Below are 26,784 nucleotides of genomic sequence, written 5' to 3' on the forward strand. Positions count from 1 at the left end.
CCCGGCGCTGAGGCCATGGCAGGACCAGCGTTGTGCGTTGGTAACCAGATCATTCTGGAGGAACGTTTCGATGCGTCGTACGTTCCCAGCGAGCAAGGTAAGTGATGCCTGTCTGCCCTGGAGCTGTGACAGGGGATCTGAGCGTGCGAGTCGCTTCTAGGGGTCTTATAACAGGAACTGGGGAGAGTGTGGGTGGAGAGGGTCGAATAAATGGGATTTCATGGAAGGCAGAGCTGAAAAAGGCTTTTTGGTGGCAAAAGTAAGTGCCGCTTTGCAGCCTGTCTCCCTGCTTTGCCAGCCTGGTGGGACGCGCTCACTGAGACGTGGGGCCGTGCTGGCAGCTTTGAGCAGCGTCGTTTCAGGGTCAGGATTTCCCAAAGCTTTCGCCGCAGAGGTTGGCTTTGTTGTGTAGTGCCCGGTGTAGACCACCTCCACAGATTCCTCTTCTGTGTTCCTAGAAATCTTGGAATTTGCGTACGAGATCGGGATCGACCCTGAGAAGGAGCCGGAGCTGCTGTGGCTGGCCAGGGAGGGCATCGTGGCCCGGCTGCCACCCGAGTGGAAGCCCTGGTGAGCGCTCGGGCAGCGGCTGCCCGCGGAGATCCGTGGCCTCTCCTGCCCGGCCCGTCTCGGCGGCAGAGCAGGGGAAAGCCACAGGAGGTGTACTTCCCGGGGGCAGGGGAGCTCGGGTCTTTCTGGGGGGGTGGGCGAAGGGGAAAGAGCATTGGGGCAGTTGGAGAAGGGTGTGAGCAATCTCTGGGGGAGCTGCTGCCCCGCACTGAGGTGTCTCTGGGCTCTTGGGGGTGTCGCGCTCCACTGAGCTGAAGGTGGTGACGTGACCCAGTATGGCGCGTGCAGCTGTGTGCCTGCGCTCTGTCACCTTGTCCCGCTCTTTTTGCCACGCAGCCAGCATGTCACTGGCGAAATCTATTACTACAACTTCACTAACGGCCAGTCCATGTGGGAACACCCCTGCGATGAGCACTACAGAGAGCTCGTCGTTCAGGAGCGAGAGAAACTGCTGGCACAGGGCAGCTTGAAAAAGAAAGAGAAGAAAGAAAAGAAGGAGAAGCAGTCCCTGAAGCAACCCACTGTGAGTAGATTCTGCCTGTGGCCTTTCTGGGGAGGGCTGGGCGGGGGATGAACTAGAGGGTGATCCTGCGCTGTTGCTGCTTTGGGCTCGGAACAGCGATCCCCTGACAAGGGGGCCTGTCCAGCACTCTGGGTTTGGTGAAAATCCAACACAAGTGGTTTGTGTCTCCCCCTCCTCCCCGGCTCTCCTCTCACCTCCCTTTCTTTCTGACTTCACAGCCTGCGGAGACCTGTAAGCCCACCAGCCCGACCAAGGAGTTGCTGAGCTCGGTCTGTGAAGAGCAGAGTGCCTTGGATATGGCGACCCTGGAGAGAGGGAGGAACAAAGAGGACGAAAGCGAGAATGAGGTAGTTGTGTGCCTTGTTTCTTAACACGTGTCACCAACCGTAGCGCAGGCAGCCTCCAGCAGTGAAAAGCTGCTGCTCCCCTGCTAACAGCTGGGTGACGGTGGCCATTCCATTTGACTCCAGGCCTTCATTTGTGCTGCCTTTCCTCTGTGTTTGGTCAGCAAAAAGCATCTAATCCTGTTTTCTTGTTGTTCTTCCTATAAATCAACATCTGACGTGATGTATTGTCAAAAGGCTGTAGGCTGTTGCCTTGGGGCACGGCGATGGCTCTGCCTTAGTTCAGTGTCTAGGGCCCCCCAGTCCCTGCTGGGGGATTGCAGAGCTCGGGGCTCAGTGTGGGCCATCTCCTCTTCTCATACCTTTAGAGTCTCCGTGGGACAGCGCTTCTGTTCAGAAACGTCTACACGGATGTCAGGGCCCTGGGAGAGAGCTTCAACTCTGAGGTGAGAGAGCGGGTGATGAGACGGGCGGGAGAAACCCCCCCGGGGGGCAGAGGCGCTGCGGCGCTGCCAGCGCCGGGGCCGGGGAGCGAGAGCGCAGGACTGGCGCCGGAGGGACGAGTTCATGTGGCAGCCTAAAACCTGTCTTCTCACGCTGCTGAGAAGCTCCGTGGCTGGGACGCCGAGCGCCAGCGACGAGTTGAGTACCCGCGCGGCCTCGTGCAGACGTTTTTCTTCCCGGGGGGCGCGCGCTCTGCCTGCGCTTGCTCAGCAGCGATCAGGTGTCGGATGACGAGGGCACAATGGGAAGCGTGTTGCAAGCAGCTCTGGTGGTTCGGCCTGACTGTTCCCACGGACATTAATCCTTTCTCAGCGCTTTGAAAATTCCTTTCCGGTATCTGAAAGGCAAATTCATTTCTTTTAAAGCGTTTTACAGTATTTCCCTTATCCTTTTCACAGCCTGCGAAAATTAAGCTCTAAAGTACTTTGCTGGAGAATCCGTTCACAGTGCTGGGCAGCAACTGCAAGGGCTTATGCTCAAGTGGATGTGAAAAAGAAAGGCCTGACTCTCATCTCCAGACGACAAGCAGGCTGTGGGGGCCCAATTCGTCACTGAAACGTTAATGTGGCCAGGAACAAAGAGCTGTCTTGGCATTTCAGTGCCGCGCCAGGGCTCCGGGAATCTGTTTGAGATGGCAATTGCCGCCCGACAGCCAGGCTCTGTTAACCCAGACGGGGGATATCTTAGTCTTGCTAAGATATTAGTGCCCCAGTGGAAAGTATAATTCTTTTGTAGTTCCATGAGATGGCAGTAGAAAAGCATTCCTACGAGCAAGGCCAGTTAGCTGCTCCGCGTGCAGCCTCTGTGCTGTGCTTCTGAGAGTTGCTTGGGCTGTTTCTTTCGCTGGTGAAAGTAGCGCATGCGCCCGGAGGGGTGTAAACTTGGAAACTGAGGGCAAATGCTGCCCAGGTGAGGTCTGGCAAACCGCCGCCCTCTCGGTGCTTCCGTGCCTGAGAACTGCCTGACCTCAGGGAGCGAGGGGAACGTGTCACCTTTAAAGGCATGCTGTACCCAGGAGGAGGTTTTTTCCTCTTTTTTTTCCTTTTAAAGGTGGAAAGCGTGCCAAGTTTTTTGTCGTAATCTCTCACGTTCTTAAAATCCGAAGAGGCGCCGTGGTCATCCCGCTGCCTGGGATGAGCAGGGTTCGGTTTTGGTGGCGGCTGCTCATCCTGATCGTTGAGCTCTGGATCAGACACTTCTCCAAAACGCAGCCCTGCTGGCATCAGTGTGCTTTTCTCCAGACCTACCCTGGTCGCTGGAAGTCTGGAAGCAATGATTCCAAAGGCAGAAATCTCACCTTAGTCAGTGTCACTCAGCTGCAGGTAGAATGTCTCACGGCTTGTGAAAAGATCAGCTAAAGCCAGTTATAACCCGTCCTACTCCACAATCCGTAGAAAATCCACAGGCTGTTTTTGCACGAGGAAAACTTGCCTCCTCTTCCCCCTGTGTGTCCGATGGGCACGGTTCCCTTCCGGAGAGTTGCACTTGGCATCGCTCAGGTGGAACGTTAACAAAAGTGTTCTCTGTATCTGTTCTTAAAGTAGGATTCTACTGGCTAAAGAAACAAGTCTGGGATATTTTAGTAACCGAGGTAAACTGGCGTGGAGAGAAATCTTTCTGTGCACACGGTATTCTTGGATACCTCGGTGTATTCTGTTGTGGTGGGTGCTCCTGGAAGGGAAATGCCTGTGGACAGTTTTCAGGCAGGAGGGTCCTGCCTGGCCTCCCTTGGTGTCAGTTTTCCTGGGTGCTGTTGGCCCTCCTGGAGGGAGGTCCCCAGGAGAGCTCTAAAGCCAAAGGGGAGCACAACTTTCCAGACACCCTAATCTCTGCATCCAAGGAAGCAGGAGGTCTCCTCCGCTGGAGTAATGCTAAAGAAAAGCTGCTTGCACGTGTTTTTGTGGATGCTGGCACAAAGGTGTTAGCGAGGCCTTTGCGGAGCCTCGGCTGGCGGTGCAGTGGCACTGGTGAAGCCCCGCTGACCAGGCGCCGGCTGGAAATGGGCCGTAAGCTTTCACTTCTCCCTCAGAGGATTGGAGGTGAGGCTCTGAGCTGCAGGTTTTTTGGAAAGTGCCCAGTGATTGGATTTCTCTGTCCTCCTCTCCGGTCTGATGGATGGCTCTCTCAGCCCTGAGAAGGTCTCTCGGACAAATGACGTGCGAGGAGACGTTCTTTCAGTTTGCCGCAGCTCCGGGTTTGAAGCTGACAGCCTTCCAGTTGCACTTTGATAAAAATACGTCGTTAAAATATGCGGTCTGTGTATGGTACATGCTGTACACAGGATGCAGCTAATGTTTGGCAAGACACCACAGCATTAATAAAACAGTGAGAGAGTAGGACGTGCTAGCAGTTTTGTTTGCATACTGATGAGGGGACCTTTTCCTGCTTCCTCCTGGCTATCGCACGCTTCACTGTGAGTTTTGTGGGCCTCCCCACTGCTGGGAGAGGCAGCGAAGCTTTGGGTGACTCAGGTTTCATTCGGGGTTGGTTTTCCCCAAGGCCGGGGGGTGCTGCCGTGTCTCGGTCTCGGGGCTTAGCTGGTCACGGTCTCGTTCTGAGCTCAGAGCGGGGGCTTAAATCGGTGCCTGCCCTCGTTTGTCCTGCTGGAAGGGGGGATGATTGCGTCTGCCTGCTCTTCTCTGCTTGTAATTTCAGGCAGAAGTTAAATGTCCAGGAAGAGCCCCTTGCAGGTTTGTGTCTCTGGCTGAACAGGGCCAAGGGGCTCTGTTGCAGGGTGTAGGCTGTTCCCGGGACGGATGGGCCCTGTAGCAGCCACTGCTAACCCTTAGCCACCGAGACCCTGCGAATAAAAAAGTGACAGACCGAAAGAATAAAAACTCTGAGCCCAAGAAATGAGTACATTTATCTTCATGAAGTTCCTAGGCTGTGCAAGGGACTGTGTGAAACCAAATCAAACGGGTCTTGAAGTCACCCAAAGCTTTGCCCTTTTGCTGCTTGCTGTAGGAGAACCTGTGCTATTTCTGAGCCTGCACCCCCCCCGAGAGGGCGTAAAGCATGTTGTAGTTATAATTGTGTTTGACTTGCTGCCTAGAACGAGTCCTTAAAATCAAGAGACACTGAAGAAGGGCAAGAGTCTTCCCTGGCTTCTGACGCGGCGTGCCCTCCGACGCCAGCTCCCGTCCTTCCTGGAGATGCTGACAGGAGCCTGTCTGGCCAGAGCAAGGAGGAGTCCGCGGGGAAACTCGCTGGCAAGGAGCTACTGGGCAAGCAGGATGCCGAGGTGGAGGGTGACGACTCTTCAGCTGATGAGCTGCCACGGTCTCTGGGGAAGAGGAGCGCAGCAGGGACAGATGTGCCCCGCGGACCTGGGCAACCTGCAGTCGCGTCTCCAGCTGCCGAAGCCGCCGAGGCGGATCAGCTGGCCAGCCTGCCTGCCACCGTCGGCACCGTGCCTGCTGGTGGAAAGAGAGTGAATGAAATGGGGGAAGAAGCAGCAGCTGGTCTGAAAACAGACCGCAGCCTGGATGCTGACCAAGTAAGAGACCTGCCTGCGTGGGTTGGGTTCGGGGTGGAAGCTGCTGGGGCTGCTCCCGCGGCTTTGTGAGGGCCTGGCTCAGGAAAGCTCTCGGCGCTGGCTCCGTGCTGTTAGGTCAGCGCAGGAGCTCTCCTAGTCAGCGGGATGTTCCTGGGGGGGCACGAGTGCTCTCCATGCCCCGATGGGCCTCCTCGGCGCGGAGCTGGGAAATGGTTCTTTGATGCGCGCACAAAGTGCTGTCCAAAGCCACTGCCAGGCAGAAACCCTGAACTGTGAGGCATGTTTCAAGTCTTGGAGGAGAAATAAGTCTCAGCTTTCGGTGCCGCCATCTGTACTAGGCAAGCAGGTTTTATAATGAAGTTCGCACCAGGCCCAGCTGTCCGCACTGCTTTGTTTCTGTCCTTCTGTTGTTTCTCTCAGCTTATGCAGAGATGGGGCAAAAGTGTAAAGTGAGCTGCCAGCTGTGACGTTGGCAGCTCCGCGGAAGGACGCGACGGGGGGCGCGAGGTTAGAGCGGGGAAGGACGGTGCCTCGGGGCTGGCTCCAGAGCTGCAGCTCGAGCCCACCGAGCGTGGGACCCTCCCGCCCGCCCCCCGCTTTTCTGGCACTCGCTGGGAGGAGAACTGGCAGGGAACTGCAGGCAGGGCGCTCCGTCGAGCGGCCTCTGGCAGGAGAAGAACCGTTGCCACGAGGTGCAGATGGGCTCGTGGCCTGGCCCCTGCAGCTGGGGTGCCAGACAGACACACACTCCCCGCTCTCGGGCTGTGCCTTCCGGAAACGTCAGAACATGAGATGTGATAAACTGTCTCTTTCCAATCTGGCTTCCTTCCTGCGGATTTTGATGATTTTTCTCGTTCCACTGATGCGCAGTGTCTGTAAGAAAGGATAAGCTATAGAGCTGAGCCTGGAAAACATGCTCTGTCCTGAAGAGCTGAACGTTGAAAGCTTGGCTGTCACTCTGAGGCCCGTGCTTGCCTTTGGCACGCCGGGGCAGCGCTGCTGAAGTCCCCGGGCGACGCGGGGTTCACGCGGAACGGCTCCGTGCGGGCGCTGGGCGCAGGAGTCCTCGCTGCGCCTCGGCCTGGCGGGCTGGGCTTTAAAGTCCTTTGGAACCACGGTGTGTCCCGTGTTTCTGCCCGTTTGTGTGGTGGGTTTGGGAGTTCTCAGAGCTGCAGGGGTCCTCGCAGGAGGAACAGACAGCAAGTGCCTTTTGTCAGGGGTGTTTGAAGAGCACTTCTTTGCCCTCCCAGCACCATCTCCTGCCCCTGCTCTCCTGTGGTGTTGTGTGCTTGTCTTGTGTGTTGCACCCTCAGTGTTTCTCCCTCAACGTTTAGTCACCTTGTCCTCCCTGTGTCATAGAGAGGCCAGATTTGTCTTCCCAGTATCGTTTGGCATCGTGTTGGGGGTGCCTGGGGGAAGCTGTGGAGCTAAGGCGTGTGCAGCCTGTAATGTGTATCTCCCCTCAGGTTTCAGAGCTTTCTGAGATCAGCGGCTGTGAGGAGGACTTGCAGGTCTCTGACATCTCGGACAGCGTGCTGATTGAGCTTATGGTGAGTCACTAGAAGCTCCCTGTCCCTTGGGTGCATTCCTCGGGGAGCGTGCAGCAAGGTGACGCCCTGCCCACCCCTCGCGGCCCGGCTCCTCCACTCCTGAGCAGCAACCTCAGAGCCGTGGCACGGGGCAGCGGCATCACCCTGCGCTTAGCAGGGTCTGTCTGTGGGTGAGGTAATATCCCCGGAAAAGTAGGTCACTTGGAGCTGGGACTGTGCTCAGATAATTGCAAAAAGGGAAATAATAAGCAATGTAAAAATCCCGCTTGAAGGGACACAGCAGTTTTTTCTATGGGGAATCTGCATGGCCAGGAGACCTGGCTGCTGACGGTCCCGAGGGAGACTGTGCAGGAGGGTAGCCCCGAGGTGGGGGGAGATGCCCATCAGCATCTCTTCATCTCCACGGGAAGCTGCCATTGCCATCTGGCAGCGGGAGCAGAGGAGCATGGCCAGCAAATGGCTGAGAATATCCTTATCTGTTGGTGGCAGCACAAGCCTGCGTGTTGGCAAGTGGCTGCCGCCTCCAACAATTCCTTTTGTGGGGCTCGCTTGTGGGCGCGTGTGCGCACGCACGCGCACGCTCGCGGTGTGCAGCCGAGTGCGAGGACCCCCCGAGACTCTGCCGGGAGGGAGAGCTATCCCGGAGAGTGAATAGCTTGTGGGCAACTTGCAGGAGCCGACTTTTAGGAAAAATCTGGGGAAATCTGCAGCAGTATTATCAATGAGGGCAGGAGGGGCTGGGGGAGGCCGTGGATGTGCCACGTGTCACCCCTGCCTGCTGCGTCAGTGACACGGCAGCGGGCGCTGATGGTGCGACAGAGCTCATGCCCTGCGACCCCCCAGTGTCCCCCGGCGTCCCCCCTGCACCGCCGCACAGGGAGGGTTTCCCTGGGCGCTGCCAGCGAAGGGAACCCCCGCGCTGCGCTCTCCCCGTGAGCAAACCCGCAGGGAATCCTGATTTCCCCAGCGCCCCGTCGGCCCAGCAGGCAGCTCCGCATGAACCACCTCGCCTGCCTGCGCCCCCGCGCCCTGGCAAGGGGCGAAACCCAAGGGGCTCTGGCCGAGGCGCCGACAGAGCCGTCTGTCCGTCCGCAGGACGCCCGGACGCGGGGCTGGGTCTCGGTGTAGCCGTCTCCTGCGCCCCGTGAAGCTCTCTGATAGTGCCAGGAGCTAAAAAGTGCTGCACAGGACTGGCCAGTGGGGCAGTGAGGGTGGGTTCCAGGCTGCGCTGGGGTTTTGCTCTGCCCTCGGGATCTCTGGCAGAAGCTGTGCGTGCTCCTCGGCCGCTGACCCTTCTCTGCTTTCTTCTTAGGACTTGGGCTTCCGGACTCGCCCTCCCGAGCGGGTGCTGGATGTGGAGGCTCTGTCTCCGGCTGCGGGCAGCCCCGTGGGCAAGGTGAGCGCTGTCTGTGTGAGCAGGCCCACGCTGTCCGCGGGCAGCGCGGGGCGCTCTGCGTGCGGGTAACTGGGTGATGCCGTTGGCATGAGGGCTTGGCGGAGGCAAGCGGGAGCATTGTGCGCAGGGTCAGGGATTAGAGCAGCGCTAATTGCCGCTTCTGCAGAGGTGAGATGCAGGTAGCTACGGAAAGAACATAAACTTTGAGCAGAGGTGGCTCGAGGGGTGCACGCCCGCAGGCTCACACGTGTGCCTTCCTGCCCCAGCGCGAGATGCAAGGGGACCTGTGTGCAGAGTGCTTAGTGCTGGCAGGGAGTTCACCTTCCACACTGAAAAAGCAACCCCAGAGCGTCCCCCGACAGAATGCCCCGAGCAGAGCCCCCAGGGCTCCCGGCTGTGCCGTCGAGGCGTTCCTGGGGGGCCTTGAGGCCCTCGGTCCCTGCCGGGGAGGAGGCTGGTGCGGCCGGGCGGGCGCTCTGCGCCGGCCTGCGGGTGCTGCCCGGTCCCCGGGCTCTGCTGGTGCGCTGGCCCAGAGCGGTGCTGCCCTCCAGCAGAGCCGCCGTACGGTCCCGAGAGGCTTTGACGGTGAAGGAGCCACCAAACTCCACACGGTTTGCTTTTACCTGCAGGCCCCGGAGCTGGGAGAAGAGGAAAAAACCCGAAGCAAAGGCGGTGTAGCGGAAGAGCAAGGCGCAGGACCAAAAGCTGCGGAGAGGTATGGTACAAACAGAGCGAGGAGGGAGGCGAGGGCAGCTCTAGCTCCTGATGACTCTCCTGTCCTGTCCGCCCCTGCTCTGCTCTGGTCGCTGTAACCTGTGCAGGTGTCCCCTGCAGAACCCCCCGAGATGCTGCAGCTTCCCACAGGGTCTTTCCCGCTAAACCTCTCGCTTCTCCTGCCACCTCCTTAGCCCTGTCTCAGCAGATTTCAGCTTCGTTTCAGCTTCTGGCTGGGTAGGCAGCAAAACTCCTGTCCTTCATTTCCTTGCAAGTGCCCCAGCTGTGGAGCTGCTTCTGTTTCCCTTACAGCTCTCTGACTTTTCTCCGCGGCTGTGGAAGTCGTGCCCTCGCCAAGATGGCCTGAACCTGTTCATATTGTGTGTTGCGCCCTGTGGCATTTAACCACGGGAGGTTTAGCCACTGGCCGTTGCCCAACAACAGAGCTTTCTGGCTCTGAGCCAGCCCCAGTCTCGGTGACCGCCGGTCCCACTGGGCTGCCAGCTCCTCGCCGGGCAGAGCCTGGAGCTGGAGGCTCCCGGGAGCAGCCTGGTGCCCGCTGCCGGGGGCAGAGGGTCCAGCCACAGGCCGAACAGTTCCTTCCATAGAGGGCCCAGAGCAGGTCGCTGGCTGAGCGGGGGCAAGCCCTAGGCTGTTTGATACCCTGCTGGGTGGACACGGCGCTCTGGAGCGCCCCGGCTGTTACCCCAGAGCAACGCTGGCTTCCAGACCCTTAGTTTCTGTGAGGACTCGACTCTCTAGGGGAGCTATTTTCAGCCTGCGTGTGGCGATTTGTTTAAAGCAGTTGAAACGCTGTGCTGAGCAGTGAGCTCCCTGCTCTCCAGAGCCCCTCCCCTGCGAGAGCTGCCGCCTGTGGCATTTAGAGATGAATCGTGTCAAAACTCTTAGCCTCCGCACAGAGTTACACGTACTCTGGGGCACTGGGAACCAAGAAGCTGTTGCCTGTGCCAGGAAAACTTGTGAACAGGAGAAGCTGCAGTCCATCTTAATGACTGGCTGCGTGCCCTTGGGATTTGCAGCCTTGCTCGTAGAGGAGCTGTTCCTGTGAAGGTCCCCGAAAACGCGTTCTGCCCGCAGGAATTGTCTCCTTATCGCTTGGTACCTGCTTCCCAGCTGTGCATCCTCTCTCCCTCTCTGCCTGTAAGGGTAGCTCGTGCTTGCCTCATCTCTCTACTCTGCACTTCCACCACAAAGTAGGACTGTAGATGTGAACACGCCTGCCAGGATTTCCCTCTGTCATTTGGACAGCGGTGTGAGTGTTGCTAACAGGGCTGGTGAATCTGGGGGAAGGTCTCTAAGGACCTGGAAGGAGAGTGGGATATTCCAGGGAAGGGATTCAGCCCTTCGAGTCTGGTGGCCCTTGAATCCTCGGCTGCCTGTTGGTCTGGCAGGGCCTGAGGGGGTGGGAGGGCTCTGGAGCTTTGCTGTGCCCTCGGCAGCCCGGTGCTGGGCAGACGGGTGCCGCTGGCAAGTGTGGCTCAGCGTTCCCCGGAGCAGCCGCACGGCCCAGCCCGTCTTCTCTCTGTCTTGCCATCTCGGACTCCGAGGCGTGCTAATCTGGTCTTTTTTATCTCTTTTATGCTGCAAAGGGAGAGGGATCGAAGTGCCTGTGAAACACCAGAAGAGAAGAGTTTAATTACAGAAAGGCTCAGTCTGGAGGAGATCGTGGCCTGGGAGCCGGAGGAGGAATCGCTGGATAGCCAGATCGATCTGGAGGAGCTTGCTGCCCCGCAGAAAGTGTAAGGGCTTCCTCTCGGTCCCCGGTGCCGTAAGCGTAACAGCTTTCGTCCTTTTGGTCCCCTTGGTGGCGTGTGGAGGTGGTGTGTGAAGGCGGCGCCCCGGGAGATGCGGTTTGGTGGGCACGGCGCCGCTCGAACATCTCCGTGTGCAGACGCAAGCAGCTGCTCCGCGGGCGCGTGCCAAGCCGGGCGTCTGTGCCGGGGAGGGTGAGAACAGCAGCTCTGCCCCTGGGGCCCGTGGCACAGGACTCCGTGGGATGCAGAAAGGGCCGTCGGCTTTGTGCTTGGAAAAGCCTCCTTCTCGCCGCTGTGGCGGACGAGGCTGCCGGCGCTCGCCCTCCCTCGGGGAGCGCTTTCACGCGGATCCTGAGCTCCCTCGCTGCGCGGGGCTGCGACCGGGGGCGACGGCGCAAACCCCACAAACCGCCCCACTTCTGCTGTCGCTGCGGGCATCGGCTGCTTTGCGATAATAGGGTCAGAGCGCAGGATGGCAGAGCTCAGGTTCCCTGCCCAAGCCGGTGGGCTGTTGCCGTGCTAAATTGATGGTCTTTGCAGTTACGTCCCCGCAGTCCCACTGCGACAGACGATCTCAGGAGAGGTGATTGTGCTGGCTTTGCTCTCCGTGTCAAATGACAGATCAGCAGATGCAATTGGAGCAAATAGGCAGCGCGTCTCTCAGGACAAAGTGGTGGAGAAGCAACCTTTGATGTGGAGAGCAGCACAGATCTCCCTTTTTAGGAGCTGTGTTGTGTCAATGTGCGTGTGTCGGCTGGGTCTCTTTTTAAGTAAGAACTGGGGCAAAAGGAGGGACGTGATGCAAGGGTGGAAGTGGCTGAATTGCCTTGCAGGGCAGGCTGATCAACGCCACCTTCCGCAGGCATCGCCGCACTTGGCCCAGAGCATGTAGCGTCACGGGGCAGTGCTAGCGAAGCAGGATTTTTCCAGAACCCGGCTATTCTTGCCTCTGTCTCTCACTCTTTTTGCTAGTGGCTGCCTAAGTGACCTTTTTTCTTTTGACTCGAGGCTAAATTACCAGGGCTGTTACTTCCCTGATTCCTGGCAGAACAGCAGTCCCTCCGCCTAACGCTAGCCGGCTCAGAGCACGATGAGACCTTGCTGCTCCAGCTTCGACTAGCGAAGAAGAAAAACCTTTTTGCTAGGCTGATCTTCATTTTCCCCTCCTTCCCCTTCAGCTTCTCTCAGACCCTGCTCTCTGTCGGAAAAAACTTAATGAGAGACAGATTGGGTTTGAGTTTTTGGAGCGCTTAGGGCTTTCTGTTACCTAGAGCTGGCAAACTCCCAGCACGCTTTGGACGGCAATTGCGGACAAATACCTGGTCCGTCAGCAGCGCGCTGCCGACCCCTGGGCTGAGAACAGGTACCGACTGCATCTGCTGCTGTGCCCGGCGGCTCTAGCCAGGGTTTCTAGCTGCTAGATCCTTCACCAGGGGAGAGCGTGTTGCCCTTGCGGGCTGCTCTAGCGAGCCAAACCAAGGGGTGTTCGGGGCCCGAGTGCTGTGTTCAGTGATTGATGTGATTTATTGTTTGGGGGGATGTTGCTGTTCCTTTCATGTTCCTCAGTTTCTGTCACCCTTTGGCCAAAGATGTTCTCCCTTTCCGGTAGGCAACCCGAGATTGAAATTGGGTCCTTCAGCCAGTCTAGTGAAGAATACCTGGGCGAAATAGCCAAGGAGCTGGAGGGGGAGCTCAAGCAGGAGAAAATGCATTTCTGGCAAGCAAAGAAGGAGGCAATTCGGAAATTACAGGAGGAGATGAAGCAGCAGGAGGAGGAGGAAGCCAGAAAGCTTCCCCAGCAAAAAGAACAATCCCTCAGGTACGTTCCTTTTTCCCTCCATCTCCCTCGTGTTTCTCCTCCGAGCCTTTCCTAGCTGCGATCTCGTTGCCGGTGGCCACGGGCTCGTGCTGTTAGAGCCCACCTTGGGAGTGGTGCTGTTGTGTGGAGCTGTGGGCTTTCGGGGAGGAGGACACGGGGCTCCCTGCCTGGCACAGAGAGCGCTGCGCGTGTCGGGAGGAGCAGCGGTGTGCTGGCAGAGCTGCGAGGAGGGACGCCGCGTGCTGGGGAAAGCGCTCTGCGGTGCCGATGAGAGCAGCTGCCCCCCTCCCCGGGCTGAGCGGGATTCGCTGCACCCGCAGCCTTCAGAGCTCCGAACCGGCCTCTGATGGTTAACCGGGGAAAAGCTTCCCGGTCAGCACTGGGAGCTTTGCTGCCTGGCAGACGGTCAAATCCGGGGCTCAGTGGTAGTAACAGGACTGGAAATTGGAGCAGGAGAGGAGATGAGGTTACCCCGGAGGAAGTAGCTGGAACTCGGGTACTGCCCGTTTTACAGAGGGACTTCCAGCCCGGACTTTGAGGACTAGGGCATGGATGTCTGTGTGAAACCCAGCCGGCGTGTGAAGGTGGAATAGCAGTCCAGGGGGCAGAACAGCACCAGGGCCTGTGTGCTCTGCCTGGGGGGGTTTCTCTCCAGACTTGTATTTTATTTCAGGTGGCCTTGATACTTAGGTTCTGAGCATGCTGAGCCAGCCAGAAACGGTATCTTGGCATGAAATGCTCTGGGAATGCTGTCTTGGGTGCAAAGGCAGACACAGAAATCACCCCTCAGGGAAAAATGCCTATGTGGTAATAAAGCCGTAGTGAAAAGGGTGTCACAGGGCAACAGGGAGCTTACAGACACACTAATGTGTCCAGGTACCTTGGCTGGGAGCCTGCTTTCATGTAACAGGAGTTGATTTCATTTACCTGGGGGGAAAAAAAAAAAAGCCCAAGGGCCATCCCTGATGCTATAGTGCACTTCAAAGGTGTGTGCAGCGTGTGATGCTCAGGGGCTGCCTCTCCCGCCCCAGCAGCCGGGTTCAGAGGTGAGGAGGAGAATTAATGGTCCGGCGCCCTGAGTGCAGCCAGTGGAGCAGCCTGTAGGCCTTGGAGGTGATCTGAAGATATTAAAGCCTCCTGAACGTGTTTTGTTTTGTTTTGTTTAGTTTTTCTGGCTGCTCATCTCTCAGGACTCCAAGAGAAGATTTGGCAAAGGCTGCCGAGGAGGAAGAGTCGCGTATCCGGAAGGAAGAAACCGAGAGGCTCTCAAAGCTGCGAGCCAAAATCACCTCGGAGACCGAGGCTGAGATGGAGAAGATGAGGTGAAAAGCTTTGCTGCCGCCCCTGGGGACGTAAGCTGTGGTGGGCTGGGAGGGCAGCGCAGGTCCTGGCCCTGGAGCTGGCGCGGGCGGTGCCCTGCCGTGGCGCCGCAGTGCTGGCTGCTTTGCTCTTTATTTCCAAGGCCTCGGTTGAGCTCTCGCGAGTCTGGGGGGGGTTTCTCAGTTTCTTCTGGCCTGCACGTCCTACCCCTTCGCAGCGTCTTCTCTCGGCTCTGGTTCCTGAAGGGAGTCCGGGGGTAAAGTGCCGAGCTCTGACTTGTCTCCGGCTGTTGTCGTTGCAAACCCAGGGCGGAGCACGAGGTGACGCTGCGGAAGCTCCGAGGGGAGTGGGAATCCCAGCAGGCGGCGGAGAAGGAGAGCCTGGAGCGGCAGCAGCGGCTGCTTCTGGAGAAAATGAAGGTGGAAATGAAGGAAGCCCAGCAGAGAGAGATGACTGGGCTGGAACAAGAGAAGGAACAATTCCTGCGTGAGCTCAAGGAGAGACTGGACGGGGAGAAGAAGAAGGTGAGCTCTTGATTGCCAGGTTGGGCCAGGCCCACGCTGGTCGCCCTGACCTGGCTCGCCTTGCGGTGCCCGAGTGTCGGGATGAAGTAACACCTGCGTGTGCTTCGGTGATGCCCCCCTGAAAACCCCGAGGAAAGGTGCGAGGCGTGCCCTTAGAGGCGCGGCTGAGGTGGGGAGGAGTACTCCCTCAGTTCTTACACCCATGATTAAATAGCAATAAATGGCCACGCTGCCTCCGAGGAAAAGAGGAGGATCGCTGTGTGTCTCTGCCAAGCTAAAGCAAGCCGTCTCCTCACCTCAGAATAGCTCTTTGGCTGCTGCTGTGGTCCTCCAGAGAGCCTGGGGAGCTCCCGAGCGGAGGCAGCTCACAGTCCTTGCAGCACAGTGCCACTGAGATCCGCTGAGATCCCCCGGGAGGGAAAGCACGGAGAGAGGAAAGGCGTAATCCAGTTTGAAAGGGGTTTACCGTTGTGCTGTTTTGGTGCTTATGGAGAGACGTTGACTGCAAATGCATCTTGTAGAGCGTGTCCCCACACATAGAGGTTTTCCAGCAGACTGTTTTGCTCATGTTCCTGTAGGCAGCGGAAGAGCTAGAGAAACGGTTTGCAGCTGAGCTCCAGCAGCTGAAGTCTGTGGAAGAAGAGAAGCATCATAAGGTAAGAGGTGGTGTCCTTAGAATGTAACTCGTCGATTTCCCACGCTGTCACCAAAGGTGGCCGGGGAGGGTGGCGTTCATTTTTTTTTTCCGCTTCCTAAATGTGGCTCTGGTCTGGCTCAGCACTTGGACGTGCTCCAAGTAGGGGGTGGTGAGACTGCACACGCTGGTCTTTGCCACGCTGCTCGCTCTCCGTGGGAGGGCACCTCATGGATCCTGTCAGGAGGGTGACAAGTCTCTGTGGGTGGCTTTCACGGCAGGTCATTTCCAGCCTGCAAACCCAGCTAGCAGAGGCACGGCGGAGAGAGGAGGCTCAGCTGCGCGAAGACTTGCGGAGAGCCGAGCAGAAAGCGCAGCAAAAGGCCCAAGTCGCGGAGTACGAACGCGAGGCAAGTGCTCCCCTCGGCTTGCTGCGGGTCCTGCACCCCCTCTCCCTGGGGCTGAGCTGAGGCCCCGAGGCCGCGTCCCCTGCCCAGGGGTGGCAGCGGTGCCCCGGGGGAAAGGGCACCCCTGTGGCATCTGGCCCCGCCGGGGCGCTTGCCTTGGGCTACCCCGGCCTGATCCTGCGCGCGTGGCACCGCGACCGCCCGTCCTCCCGCTCCCGTGAGGGGCTGCGCTCCGGGGGCCCCGCGCCGCGGGGCTGCGGGTCACAGAAACATCTTGTCACGTCGTCCCCGCAGCTCGGCGAGCTAATGAGGGAGAAGCGCCAGGACGTGGAAAAAGACCACGAGAGGAGAATGGAGAGGATGAAGGAGGAGCACCAGGAGGCCCTGGCGCGGATTCGGGATCAGTACGAGGAGGAGGTACTGTGCGGGGAGCCGCGGAGCCGGGAGGTGACTGCGGCGGCTCGGTCGGGCCGCACCCGGGCTGGCACTGCTGCCTGCCCAGCTGCCTGTCCCAGCTGCTCCCAGAACTGGGAGTCTCCTCCCTTCTCGGGGAACTGGGCACTGTTGCCATGCTGTGAAGTGAGTTTAGCCTGGGGTTGTAGGGATAAGCTGTCAAAATACTCCCCGTGCAGGCAACTTCCACATGCATCTGTCAGCTTCAGTACGAGAGAAGATTGTTCACATTTTTGCAGGTGTCCCTTCTGGAAAGCCTGCTGCCTCCCATTTTTGGCAGCAGTGTGTGAAAAAACCTTAGTTTCGTGGGCTGTTTTTTCTTTCCCAAGCCTCTCCCATAAGGATGTCCCTGCAAGCCAGAGGTTTGAATCTGCTGAGTTTGGAGCGTGCTCAGGAGCTGCTGCGGGATGGGCAGCGTGTCCTGTGTGCTCGTGCTGGCTTGCTGGAGAACCCTGTGCTCCACTCAGACGCTTTTCTTGTTTGTGTTTTGCAACAAGCAGGAGAGGAAGCAAAGAGCAGAGCTGCTGGAAGGCCTGCGAAGCGAGGGGGCGCGTCTCCGGCAGCTTCACGAAGCGGAGGCGAAGGCTCTGCAGGTGGAGCTGGACGAGCGGCTCGCTGCGCTGCAGCTCAGGCACAGGGAGAAGGTGAGGAGAACGCTTTGCCTGGCGAATCCTCCTGACTTGGCTGCCTGGGGACAGCCTGGGGACCGTGACGCCCCAAGGCGCCTGCCCCCCTCTCCGGCCGGGGTGACAAGCGGCAGGTCACGCTCGCCCTGTTTTTGTGGTTCCTCCTGGTGGCAGAGCTCTGCCTGGTGGCTTGAGCCGTTCTCTCTCTAACTCAGCCTCTCTCTGCAGGAAAGAGAACTCCAGGATTTGGAGAAGGAGCTGGAAATGCGCACAGAGAACATCAAAGCCGGATCAGCGCAGCTCCTTAGCCAGGTGAGTCAGCCCTGTGGGGCTCACAGAGGTGTCTTAGCCGGTGCTGCTCCTCTGCCTGCTTCCTCCTGGGCTCAGCCAGGACTTTGGGAGGGAAAACTTCCATCACAGGCCAGAGCAGGGCTCAGCGTTCCTGGCCGTACAGCCTCCTGGATGGTGTTTGCCGGGACAGTCAGTGCTCGGGGTTTGCTCGGGGTTTGCTCAGGGCTTTGGGAGATGGCAAGTGGCTGTAGGAGTGATGGAGGGATCTTAAAAGCCTTTCAAGGTGGCAGGTTCTGCTCAGCATCACTTTGGATTTCAGTCAGTCCCTTCCTGATTTCCCTCCTCCCTGCTGCCGTGGAAGGGGAACGTGTGCTGCTGGATCTTGGGCAGCGCAGCGAGAGAGGGAAGCGCTCCAGATGCTCCTGTGGAGCTGGCAAAAATCGCTGGCTGATGTTCTCGCCTGCCAGATCTCTTAAGTCCTGGCCTGTGCCAAGGGCTGTAGATAACCTTGCTTCTGGCAGCCCGCCCTTTCCAAGCAGCACCGGAGTGAGGAAGTAAAAAGGTGGAGAAATGCTGGAGGCAACCAGAGGCTTGACCAAAGCAGGGTCCTGCAGAAATGGCCACGTGCCGTGGGTGCTCTCGCAGCTGAGCAGGAAGGGGTGTTCTTCCCCCAGGAATGCAAATATTCCCCGCTCCTCACTTGAAGCCCAATAAAGGGATGAGAACTTGAGTGTGTGGGGGGCAACAAAGCAAAACCGAGCACGATCCTTAGGCGTTTTGAAACAGTTTTGAGACTTAGGCCTGACCTGTGCCCTTCAAACGCTGCTCAGCATCAGCTGTCTCCTCGCTCTCCCACTCCCCTGCTTTCTCGTCTGGTTACAGGAGGAGTCTCTGAGGAAGAAAAGGCAGCAGCTGCTGGATGAGGACAGACAGGCTGAGCTGGAAAGAGATGTATGTATGCCTTAGCTCTGGAGAGGTGCTGTGCTGCTGCTGGGGGTGAGGGCAGTGCACTAGAATGAGGGCTTTAAAAAAGCAGACTGTTACTTCTGGAGTCCGTCCTGCTGAGAGTTTGCTTAGCTCTGGGCTGTCTCTCAAAAGAAGAGACAGTCCTGTTCCTGCAGGATTGGAGTGCGTACCTGCAGCGCTGGGACCTCCTGTGAACTGTGCCGGCCGCCAGCTCTCTCACATCGTGTGCCTTTTATTTTGGTGTTGGGGAGATTACTGGGAGGGATTTTTTGGTTTTCTTCTAAAAAGCTGCTTTGGTTCTCAGCTCCAGCTAGAGGAGAGCAGGAAGGAGCACACCAGCCTCCTCGAGTCCACCCGGCAGCTGCGTAGGTCTCTGGAGGAGCTGCAGGACCAGAAGGCTGAGCTGGAGGCCCAGGTGGACTTGTTAGAGACCCGAAGCCAGAGGCTGCAGAAGCGCATCAGGTGTGTGCATGAGAAACTTCCTCTAATACAGAAAGATCTGCCCTACGCCCCGAACAGAAACCTCTCTGGCCCAGGCTGGACCCCTCCCGTAGCTCCAAGCTGCTTGTGTGCTGATCCACGTTCCTCCAGAATTCTAATGGTGGTTTTACGGCCTGTCGGGGGCATGGAGGCCCCGGGGTCCTTCTCCAGACCTGTTAATAACTCGCTGCGTAAATTCATCCCTTGGCCTCTGCTTGTCAGGTTCAGTTATTTGTCTTCCCAACGTCCGTCCTGCCAGGTTAATAAGAGAGGGCACTCTTGCCTTGAGAGGGGCACTGAAATGCCAAGAAAAGGTTTTGCTCGGATAGCTGAGCTGCCGGGTGAGGGGGTGAGGCTGTTCGCTGCCCAGGCAGGGGTCCTGCGCAGACCCAGTGCTGGGGGCTCGCGCATCTCCGGCCCTTTCCCCTCCCGGAGACCGGAGGCCGCTTCGGACACCGCTGCAGGCAGAGCAGCGGGGACCTGGGCCCGTGGTCTAACCGAGTGCTGCTGCTGTCGCCTCTTCTCGTGGCAGTGAGCTGGAGGCAGCTGTCAGGAGCAAACAGGAGACTCTGAAAGAACTGGAGGCAGAAGAAAGCGTGGAACCTCCAAGAGGGAAAGCTGAGCTCCAGGTGGAAGACCTGAGAGAAACTCTTCAAGCTGTGAGTAAAGCGTTTGCCTCGTGAGAGCTGAGGCTGTAACTCCTTCAAGAACCCCAGCTTTTGTTCCGTCCGTGTGAACTCCTTGCAGATGCAGCGCTGCATTTTCCTTTCCTGGGGCACATCAGTGAGTTCAGTAGTGGTTGTGGATTTCTGTCTGTTGTTGCTGGGGGGAAAGGAGTGTGGGATACTTGAGTGCCCTTGGAGTCCAAGGCGGGGCTCGAGTCAGGGATAGAAATGTCTGTTACTCTTCCAAAGTCACATAAAGAACATCCCTGGCACGGGTTTGGGACCGGGGCAGCACCATGGTGATGGCATTCCGAATTTTTACTTTGAGACGGATTCTTACAGGGTCCCGGGGTTCTGTTTCCCATACGTAGTTCTTAGTTTTTGAAATGTTTCATCTCCTCAGCACTCCTCCAGAGAACGTGCTTCCCCACGCTCCCAAAGCCATGAGAACAGCGACCTGCAGTTTGATCAGTGAGTATCTGTGCCCCCGCTGCCTCTGCAGAACGGTTTGGCTTGGGTTTTACGAGCCGGGGGTTTTGGGGTTTACGCACGTGATGCGTTTTGGGGGGGGTGCTGCGTGAGGCTTGCGGCGTGGCACAGAAAGCCAGGAGGTTCCCCGTCTCTCTGTAGTGTCAGGAGCTTCATCTCCGCGGAAGGGATCTCCCTCAGGAGCGCCAAGGAGTTCCTGGTGCGCCAGGCCCGCTCCATGAAGAAGAGGCACGCGGCGCTGCGAGCTGCCAAGCAGCAGTGGCGCCAGGAGCTGCAGAAAGCCCGGGAGGCGGCGCAGGATCCCGACGGCTCCCAGCTCCTGGACAGCACGCGCAAGAACCTGGAAGAGGTGAGGCCCCGAGCGCTGCCTGCGTTCAGGCCTGGGGCGTCGCGGCCGTGGGCTGCCCAGGGGTCGGCTCCTGGCTGTGGGCAGCAGCCGCAGGCAGCTGCGGGGCTTCGGCCCTGCTGGGAGCGGCAGGTGTGGCCCATGGCCCACGCAGTGTCACACACCGGGGCGGTTCCAGGTCTGCTTGGCTGCGGTGCAGCCCGCCCTCGGCAGCTCGCTGGATTGCAGGAACCTGATGGACACTTGGGGCTCTTGGGATCTTAAAAAGGGAGAAGGGATCTGGCCGAGGAGAACGGGATCGCGCGTCCCGCAAACCCCGTCACGTTTTCTCATAGGAGAGGAAGTGGCAGGCGTCCATCCCGTCGGGAGGTGGGAGGGGATTTTTTCCCTCTCGCTTGGGAAGGGGTCCTCGAGCCCTCGTCAGCCCCGCTGACACGCCAGCCGGGGCAGGGCCGGGCATCCTTCCCTTCCCTGACCGCAGCAAGCGCTCGTCTTGGCAGAACCAAAGCTGCTGACCCTGTTGGACGCAGGGTCTGGACGTGCAACCTCCTTGTCCTTGGGGTGAACTCTCTTTGCGGCTCGTGCTCTGCCCTCTCCACACTCCCCTTTCTGTGCTCTCGGAGACCTGGGAGCAGTTTCCCTCCTGCGGCCTGACATCCCGTGCTGAGTAGAAGTGGGATAATGAAAGTCGCCCTAACCACCACCATCGAATATTTCCTGTCGTTCCTGTTTAATTTTCCTCCGTGGCTGGGCTGTTTTTGCAGGAGGCGAAGCAGCTGGAGAAGATGAAGTCGGCTATGTGGAAAGGGCAGGCGCTGCTGCAGAAGAAAGAGGAGAAGCTGAGCCAGCTGGAGTCCTCGCTGCTGGAGGAGGTAACGGCCAGCGCCACCAGCACTGCGCTCGCCCTGCCCGCAGCTCGTGGCCCCTGCCCTGGGCCGGAGCCTCTGCGGGGCCTTTGGTGCCCGCGAGGGCTGTTTAGCTGGTGGCCAAAGACACGTTTGCCAGCGCAGTGGGTTTTAGAAACACATTTTCTGAGAGCAGAACAGTGTCGGTCTGAGACCGGGGGGGAAGGCTGGTCACAGGTGGAGGGAGAGGAGGACAAACCTCACGGCCCTGGGGCCCCTGGGGTTCACTGGGGCTGCAGCCAGCACCACAAACCGGGGCCGGGCCTCGGCATGGAGCCTCCCTCCGCGGCGGCAGCTTGTCGGGCACGGACGGGCTTGGGTGGGGGAACGCTGCTGAGTGCCCGGGCTCGGCAGAACCTTGCTAGCGCAGAGACGGAGTGCTGTGGGCGCGATAGGCTGAAGTACCCCACAGTATAAACCAAAACCTCGCAGCAGAGCGGGTAGGTGGCTCATTAACGGTCTGGGTCTTGCTCAAGATGGCAAATACTCTGCCTCCCCTCTGCTCGTGACACCGGGGCTCGCTGTTAGGCGTGTGGCTGCCGAAAGCAGCCGGGAAAAGCCGCACGGTTTGAGCCTGGAGAAGACAAGGGCGGGTCGCCCCGTGTGAGCGAGGATGAGCCTGGTTTCCTGGCCCAGGCCAGCCCTGGAACCCGTGCGGCTCCGCCTGGGACCACGCGGCCTTAGGCAGGTGCAAGAGCACGAGACCTCTGACAGCCAAGCCCTTGTCCTTGGTGCAAAGAGGGAACCCAGCCCCTGCAAGAGTTCTGAGGCTTATTTAAAGGACAAAATACTTCAGCTCCTGCCTAGAGCAGCCTGTGCATGTGGCTGTTAGATCTGGCCTCGAGTGCACACGCGTGCTTCCTCCAGAGAGCAAGCAGTCTCTCCACTTTCAGGCGTTGCTGTGGGCCCTGAGGGTGGCCGTGCCTTGGCTCGCCTGCGCCCCTCCGGGCACTCCGGCCCGCGCAGAGCAGCCGTCGGCTGTTCCTCTGGCTTCGGGGGCAGAGCAGCAGGTTTCATTTGCGTCGTCTTCCCTCTTTTGACCAGCTTTCGGAGGAAGATATGCTGAAGAGAGCTGCGTTCAAGAAGATGGCGACTTTTGACCTCAGCAGCTCTGAGGACACCGACAGCATGTCCAGTGTAGATCTGCACCAGCCCAGCTGTAAGTGCCGGCCGGGCCGGTGCGCTGCGCCAGGGGCTAACGCCTCAGCCCTCCTCCTGGCCTCCCCTCTCGCCCCTCCTGTGCTCACCCGGGCTCTTGGGTGTCCGAGGCAGCTCTGCTGCCCAGGACTGGCACTGCTCCCTGCATAACATTTGATTGGAAAAACTTATGGCCTGCTTGCAGTGGCGGCTGAGGGCTGGAATCTGCGAGGGAACTCGCCTTTTAAATCTCTGCCGTTGTTTTGAGAGTGGAAAGGAAAGTCTGGCCTCAGCTCTTCCCTCTGCTGTTGCAGAGCTGTATGCTCCTCTGCAGGTGCCTGGGCTGCCTTCTCCTCACCTCTCTGGCAGGAGATGCTGCTGCCCTTCCCTGTGCTTTTTCCTTTGCCTTCAGCTGCCTGTAAGCGGAGCTGTGCAGGGGGCAAGAAGGGCTTCCCCCAGACAGCCGGGAGGCAGGAGCCTTGCCTTGCTTGCAGGAAGGCTGGCAAGGCTCGAGCTGACCGAAAGCCGAGAAAGCTTCCCTGTGGCACCAGACGGACGAGCTGTCCCGTCTGGGGTGGTCTCTCTGACCCTGACCAGTAAAAATTCTGCGGGCACACGTGAAACTTCAGGGCTTTCTCTCGCCATAAGATGGGAGCCCGTGTATCAGCACGGTCCTGTTGGTCCGACACCGGCCAGGCCCGTGGCCTCGGGAGCTTTGCTGCTTAGGAGCACGGGAAGGGCACCGGGCGTCCTGCTGCAGTGGGACTGTTGGGGTGAAGCCTGATTTCCTGGGGGGCCTCGGCGGGAGGGGGGCAGTCTTGGAGGGGTTTCCCATTCGCGGGGGATTCTGTCAGGCTGGCGGCTGTACGGCGCAGGGCACAGCAGAACCCAGAGGGCTGGAGCTGTACCCGATGTGATCTGCTGGGCCCCTTCTTGCAGCCCTGGAGGATCTTGTCCCCCGCTTTGTGCCCCAGCAGCCTCAAGGCACAAATCCCCGGTGTCAGTCTGCCTCTGCATCCCCCTTCGCACGGATCAGTCGGGCTCGGCTCGGAGCGTAACCCAGGGAGGAAAGCGGGTCTCCTGCCAGCGCGGCAGCGTCTCCCCGGCCCTCCCACTGATCCCTTCTTCTCTTCTCTCCCACCAGTTGATTTGAGAACCAATTTACAGCCTGCCCTCCCGGTGGACAAGATCCAGCGCTTGACAAAATCAGTGCAGGACATCTCTAATGACCTCAGGGGGGTCCTCGACATCCTGGGCTCGCTGAACAATTGCCAGTCCCCGCTCCTCAGCTCGACGCCCTGCGACAGCGTCCCTCTTTCTACGTACACCTCCTTGGCAGGAGTGGGGGCCGGGGGGTCCCTGGGGGCCCCCGCTGGGCTGTCTCTGTTGGACCAGAGGCCCTGGAGCACTGGGCTGAGCTCTGGGCGCTCTGTTCCAGCGGGACAGTCAGCAGACAGCATCCTGGCCGAGAAATATCGCAGGTATTTCCCAGGTAAGTCCTGTCCTTAATCCATCCCCTTGCTTGCCTGCGGCTTCGGATTTCCCAGCCCTGCACGTTCTAACCGTCTCGCCGTCCCAGTGCTGCTACGGCCAGATCCGCTGGTGCGGCTGATGGCAAGGGTGCTAATGAGATGAGGGATGAGCACCTCATTCCAGGACAGGCAGCATCTGGCTGATCTTGTCATCCTGCTTCGGGAGCTGTTCAGCCTTTAATATGCATCCCGGAAAGCAGTTGTTACTACAGGAGGGAGCAAAAGAGCTTCACTGGAAGCCTCCCGTGGACTGCAGCGAGGGTTCACCATCTCCGTGCCCTTAACACCCCCGTGCCCTTGGCAGGTGGCTGAGCTTGTCGGGACGGTGTGTCTGTAGTGCAGGCAGGCAAATGCCCCCAGACATACAGGCTTGATTTGGGGGTGCCTGTGTTTAACATCTGTTTCCTAGGGGGGCTGCCGTTGCTCAGTGGAAGTTCCAAGCCTCTGGACAACAAGCTGGGATACGTTTCTGCAGAGTAAGTGTCTTGTTCCTTGAGCTGTCGTGTCACTGCGCTGCTTTTATTTCTCTGCGATGATTTACGGGTCGCGTATCTTGGAACAAGCAGATAACAAAATCGTAAGCTACCTACCAAGCAGACAGGTTGGATACAGTTAGTTGTTCCGTGCCACGTGCTCGGTGGTTCCTCGCAGCCACATCACGGCTGTGCTGATAACCCTGGCCCCAGGACGGGGCTCTGGGGTGCTGGGGAAGGGGGCGGCAGCCTGGGAGCGGGCGGCTGCTGCAGCTTTTCTCTGCGCTGGGGCTGGGCAGAGGACGCTGAGCGAAGAGGAGGTCGCGTTTCCTGAGCCGTGGCTCTTGCTGCAGCAGCCCATCGCTTTCCCAGCTCTGGGGTCGTTTCTGCTCGGACCAGGCCTCGCTTTTTCCCACTTGTGCTGTCTCTTTCTCTCTCGTGCGTGACAGGGAGCAAATACGGCTCTTGCAGCGCTCCCGGTCCCAGAGGCGAGAGTCGGCCAAGATGAGCATTCAGAGCCTGATTGAGAGCAGCAAGAAGTGGCTGGAAGACTTCAAGAGGGATCCAAAAGTGTATCCTTTGCCTGGCTCTGGTCTTTAATTGCACTCCAGCCTCCTGCAGCAGGAAGGTGGAGACAGCAGGAGGCGAGCGAATTGGGAGCACTGAAGCACTGAACAGCAATTTTGAAGCCTTAGCCTCTATTTTAGTGTCTGGTTCTGCAAAGGAATACGGTGTTTAGCAGTTAGAGCATGAGTGACCTGTTTGCTCTTCTCTGAGCTGTACTTGACTGGAAAGGTCTCTTCCCTTTCCCCGGCTGCGCTGTGAAGCTTTTCAGTGCTGCGACTCAGGCATCGGAGCTGGAAGTGTGAGAGTTGCCAAAACTGAGGCCAAGAGTGCGGAATGGCGGGGGCAGAGGGAAGGCAGGGGGCTCAGCCTGGCTTTGGGGGTCACTGGCAGAGCCCCGGGCGCAGCGGGGTCCCGGGGCGGTCCCTGGAGCAGCCCGAGGCGCGCGAGCGGCGGGTCCGCAGCCGGGGTGCCGGGGACACGGGGACCTGGCACGTGGGGCGGCCGCGCGGCCGGGCGGGGGGGTCTGGGGCTCCCGGCGGAGCTCTCCCTCCGGCTCTCTTGGGAGGCCTCTGGTAGCACGTGGCCGGAGCGAAGGAGCGAGGCCTCGCCGCGCTGTTAGCGGGGACGTTGCCGGGCTCGTGGCGTAACAGCGTCACGCAGCGTGCGCTGGCATTAGCAGCAAATCCCTCGGGGCTCCGATGGCGCGTGCTGTCCTGAGCACGGTGCTCCGCTGAGTTCCCTAATCCCCCTTTCATTCCGTCGGCCTTGGGTGCAGCGGGCTAAAGCGCCTGCCCTGCCCGCTGCCCGCGCTCAGCGGGCTCGTTCCTCGTGTAAGTCCGGCTTTTCCTTCACTCGGCTGCCAGCTGTCTCCTCTCAGGTGCGCAGAAGCTGCCTGCCAGCAGCCCCAGCCTGCTGCAGCTCGGCCTGGATGAAAACAGAGAAATTAAAGTCTACCGTTACTGAAAGAAGGGAGCGGCAGGCCCGGGCAGTCTCCCCGGGGACACGCCGAGTTTCAGCAGTGCCCAGCCATCGCCACGCCGTCCTGCGTTCTGCCTTGAAACAGTCTGTGCTCAGGAGAGTGGAGGGAGGAGGAAGTGAACTTCCCGGGTGGATTCTTCTAATCCTCAAATATGTCCCAATAAACTTTATAGACTCTTTAGTCCAGTGGTGAAATATCAGGGCTCCAATAAATCAGCAGTGGCCCCGGGTGCCCAGCCCAGAGCTGGCCTCTCCGCTCTCCCGGGCGGGAGCCGAGCTGGGGGGCTGCGGCGGGGGCTGCGGCGGGGGGCTCTGCACCCGGAGCCCCTCAGCACCCCGCGGGGCTGGGCAGGGGCGGCCGGTGCCGCTGGGGCTGGGCTTCCGCACTGCTGGTGAGAAACGGGCGGTTGGGTCGTCTTGGTGGCTTTAAACAAATGCTGAACCACTTGCCGTGTTGTCTGATGCAGCAGTCTGCGTTGCGAGGGGTCCCGTCTGTGGGAAATCATCTTCCGAGCCTCTCCCTAGAGGCGGGGGGGCTGGCGGAGCTCCGTGCCTGCCTGAGGCAGCCCCCTCCGGCTCCCCGGGCGTCGTGCACCGCCCAGCGCCGCAGCAGCTCGCGCCGTGCGCGGGGCAGGGGAATGTTTACGTGCAAACAGCAATCTATTTTTGATGGGCGTCATTTTGAAACTCTTTAGAATGTCTGTATATTTTGGGGTTTTGACTGATTTTTTTGAGATTTTTTTAATTCCTTGGCCAGCCTTCGTCCTAGGACAGCTCAATCCTCTGCTCGGGTCGGCGGGGATGGATCGGAACGCGCGTTGCCCGTCCCCTGTTGGATTGCACCAGTCCCTGTCTGCAGGGATTTTGGTTTCCTGGCTATGGGTGGGGGACGTGGCAGTCCTCCCAGGCCGGGGTGCTGGAGGGGCCCCCGTGGTGGCTCTCTGCAGCACGGGGGGGCTGCTGGCCCGCGGGGGCCCTGCCCAGAGCCACGGAGTCCGCTCTGTGTGTTGGGAGAATCATGTGTTAGTGCGGAGAAGTGACGGTTTTCTGAGCAATAACTTGTTCTGAAACACGCTCCTTTCTCCTCTTAAACCCGCGATAGCGGCTGTATCTGGTTTTGTACACAAATTAAATCCACACGAGCCTGTTTTGTATGATGGTGATGTCTGTGGCTGTTTTGTTTTTCTTTTCTTGCCGTAACCCCAGATATCCAGCTTGTACTTACCTTTCCCATCTTCCCCTTGCTTGCCCCTGGGCTGTTTCACATTTTGTCTTGTCAAGGTCGTTTCTGGCAATTGCT

The 26,784-nt window shown here is 59.0% G+C and overlaps 1 protein-coding gene across 4 annotated transcripts; it reads left to right on the plus strand.

Annotated features, from left to right (window-relative positions):
• LOC141970591 (centrosomal protein of 164 kDa-like) lies at positions 1-25,757 on the plus strand. 4 transcript variants are annotated; one of them, XM_074927222.1, is made up of 29 exons: positions 1-97; positions 459-570; positions 907-1,093; positions 1,312-1,440; positions 1,806-1,883; positions 4,994-5,437; positions 6,904-6,987; positions 8,300-8,383; positions 9,013-9,098; positions 10,708-10,857; positions 12,482-12,691; positions 13,882-14,013; positions 14,319-14,535; positions 15,114-15,191; positions 15,451-15,579; positions 15,871-15,993; positions 16,530-16,673; positions 16,884-16,967; positions 17,829-17,898; positions 18,197-18,374; positions 18,925-19,051; positions 19,461-19,528; positions 19,688-19,895; positions 20,657-20,764; positions 21,842-21,956; positions 23,079-23,426; positions 23,876-23,942; positions 24,389-24,511; positions 25,370-25,757. In XM_074927222.1, the coding sequence occupies exons 1-29, from the start codon at positions 16-18 to the stop codon at positions 25,467-25,469; spliced, it is 4,065 nt and encodes a 1,354-aa protein (XP_074783323.1). In that variant the 5' UTR covers positions 1-15; the 3' UTR covers positions 25,470-25,757. The 4 variants fall into 4 exon arrangements, with proteins under 4 accessions (XP_074783323.1, XP_074783322.1, XP_074783325.1 ...); XM_074927221.1 differs by having other exon boundaries at positions 13,858-14,013; positions 17,829-17,897; positions 18,217-18,374; positions 25,370-25,755; XM_074927224.1 differs by lacking the exons at positions 4,994-5,437; positions 6,904-6,987 and having other exon boundaries at positions 13,858-14,013; positions 17,829-17,897; positions 18,217-18,374; positions 25,370-25,754.
• Positions 25,758-26,784: the final 1,027 nt, after the last annotated feature.

This window comes from Athene noctua, chromosome 26 (genome assembly GCF_965140245.1).
Source record: "Athene noctua chromosome 26, bAthNoc1.hap1.1, whole genome shotgun sequence".
In the NCBI taxonomy this organism is placed as follows: Eukaryota; Metazoa; Chordata; class Aves; order Strigiformes; family Strigidae; genus Athene; species Athene noctua.

What these genes read in the sequence shown, in the direction of transcription:
- LOC141970591 (XM_074927221.1), top strand. Translation starts at nt 16, where the DNA reads ATGGCAGGACCAGCGTTGTGCGTTGGTAACCAGATCATTCTGGAGGAA. An exon ending in GCTGAGATGGAGAAGATGAG is followed by an intron (nt 14,014 to 14,318) that starts GTGAAAAGCTTT and finishes TTGCAAACCCAG; the next exon opens with GGCGGAGCACGAGGTGACGC. An exon ending in AGTCCTCGCTGCTGGAGGAG is followed by an intron (nt 20,765 to 21,841) that starts GTAACGGCCAGC and finishes TCTTTTGACCAG; the next exon opens with CTTTCGGAGGAAGATATGCT.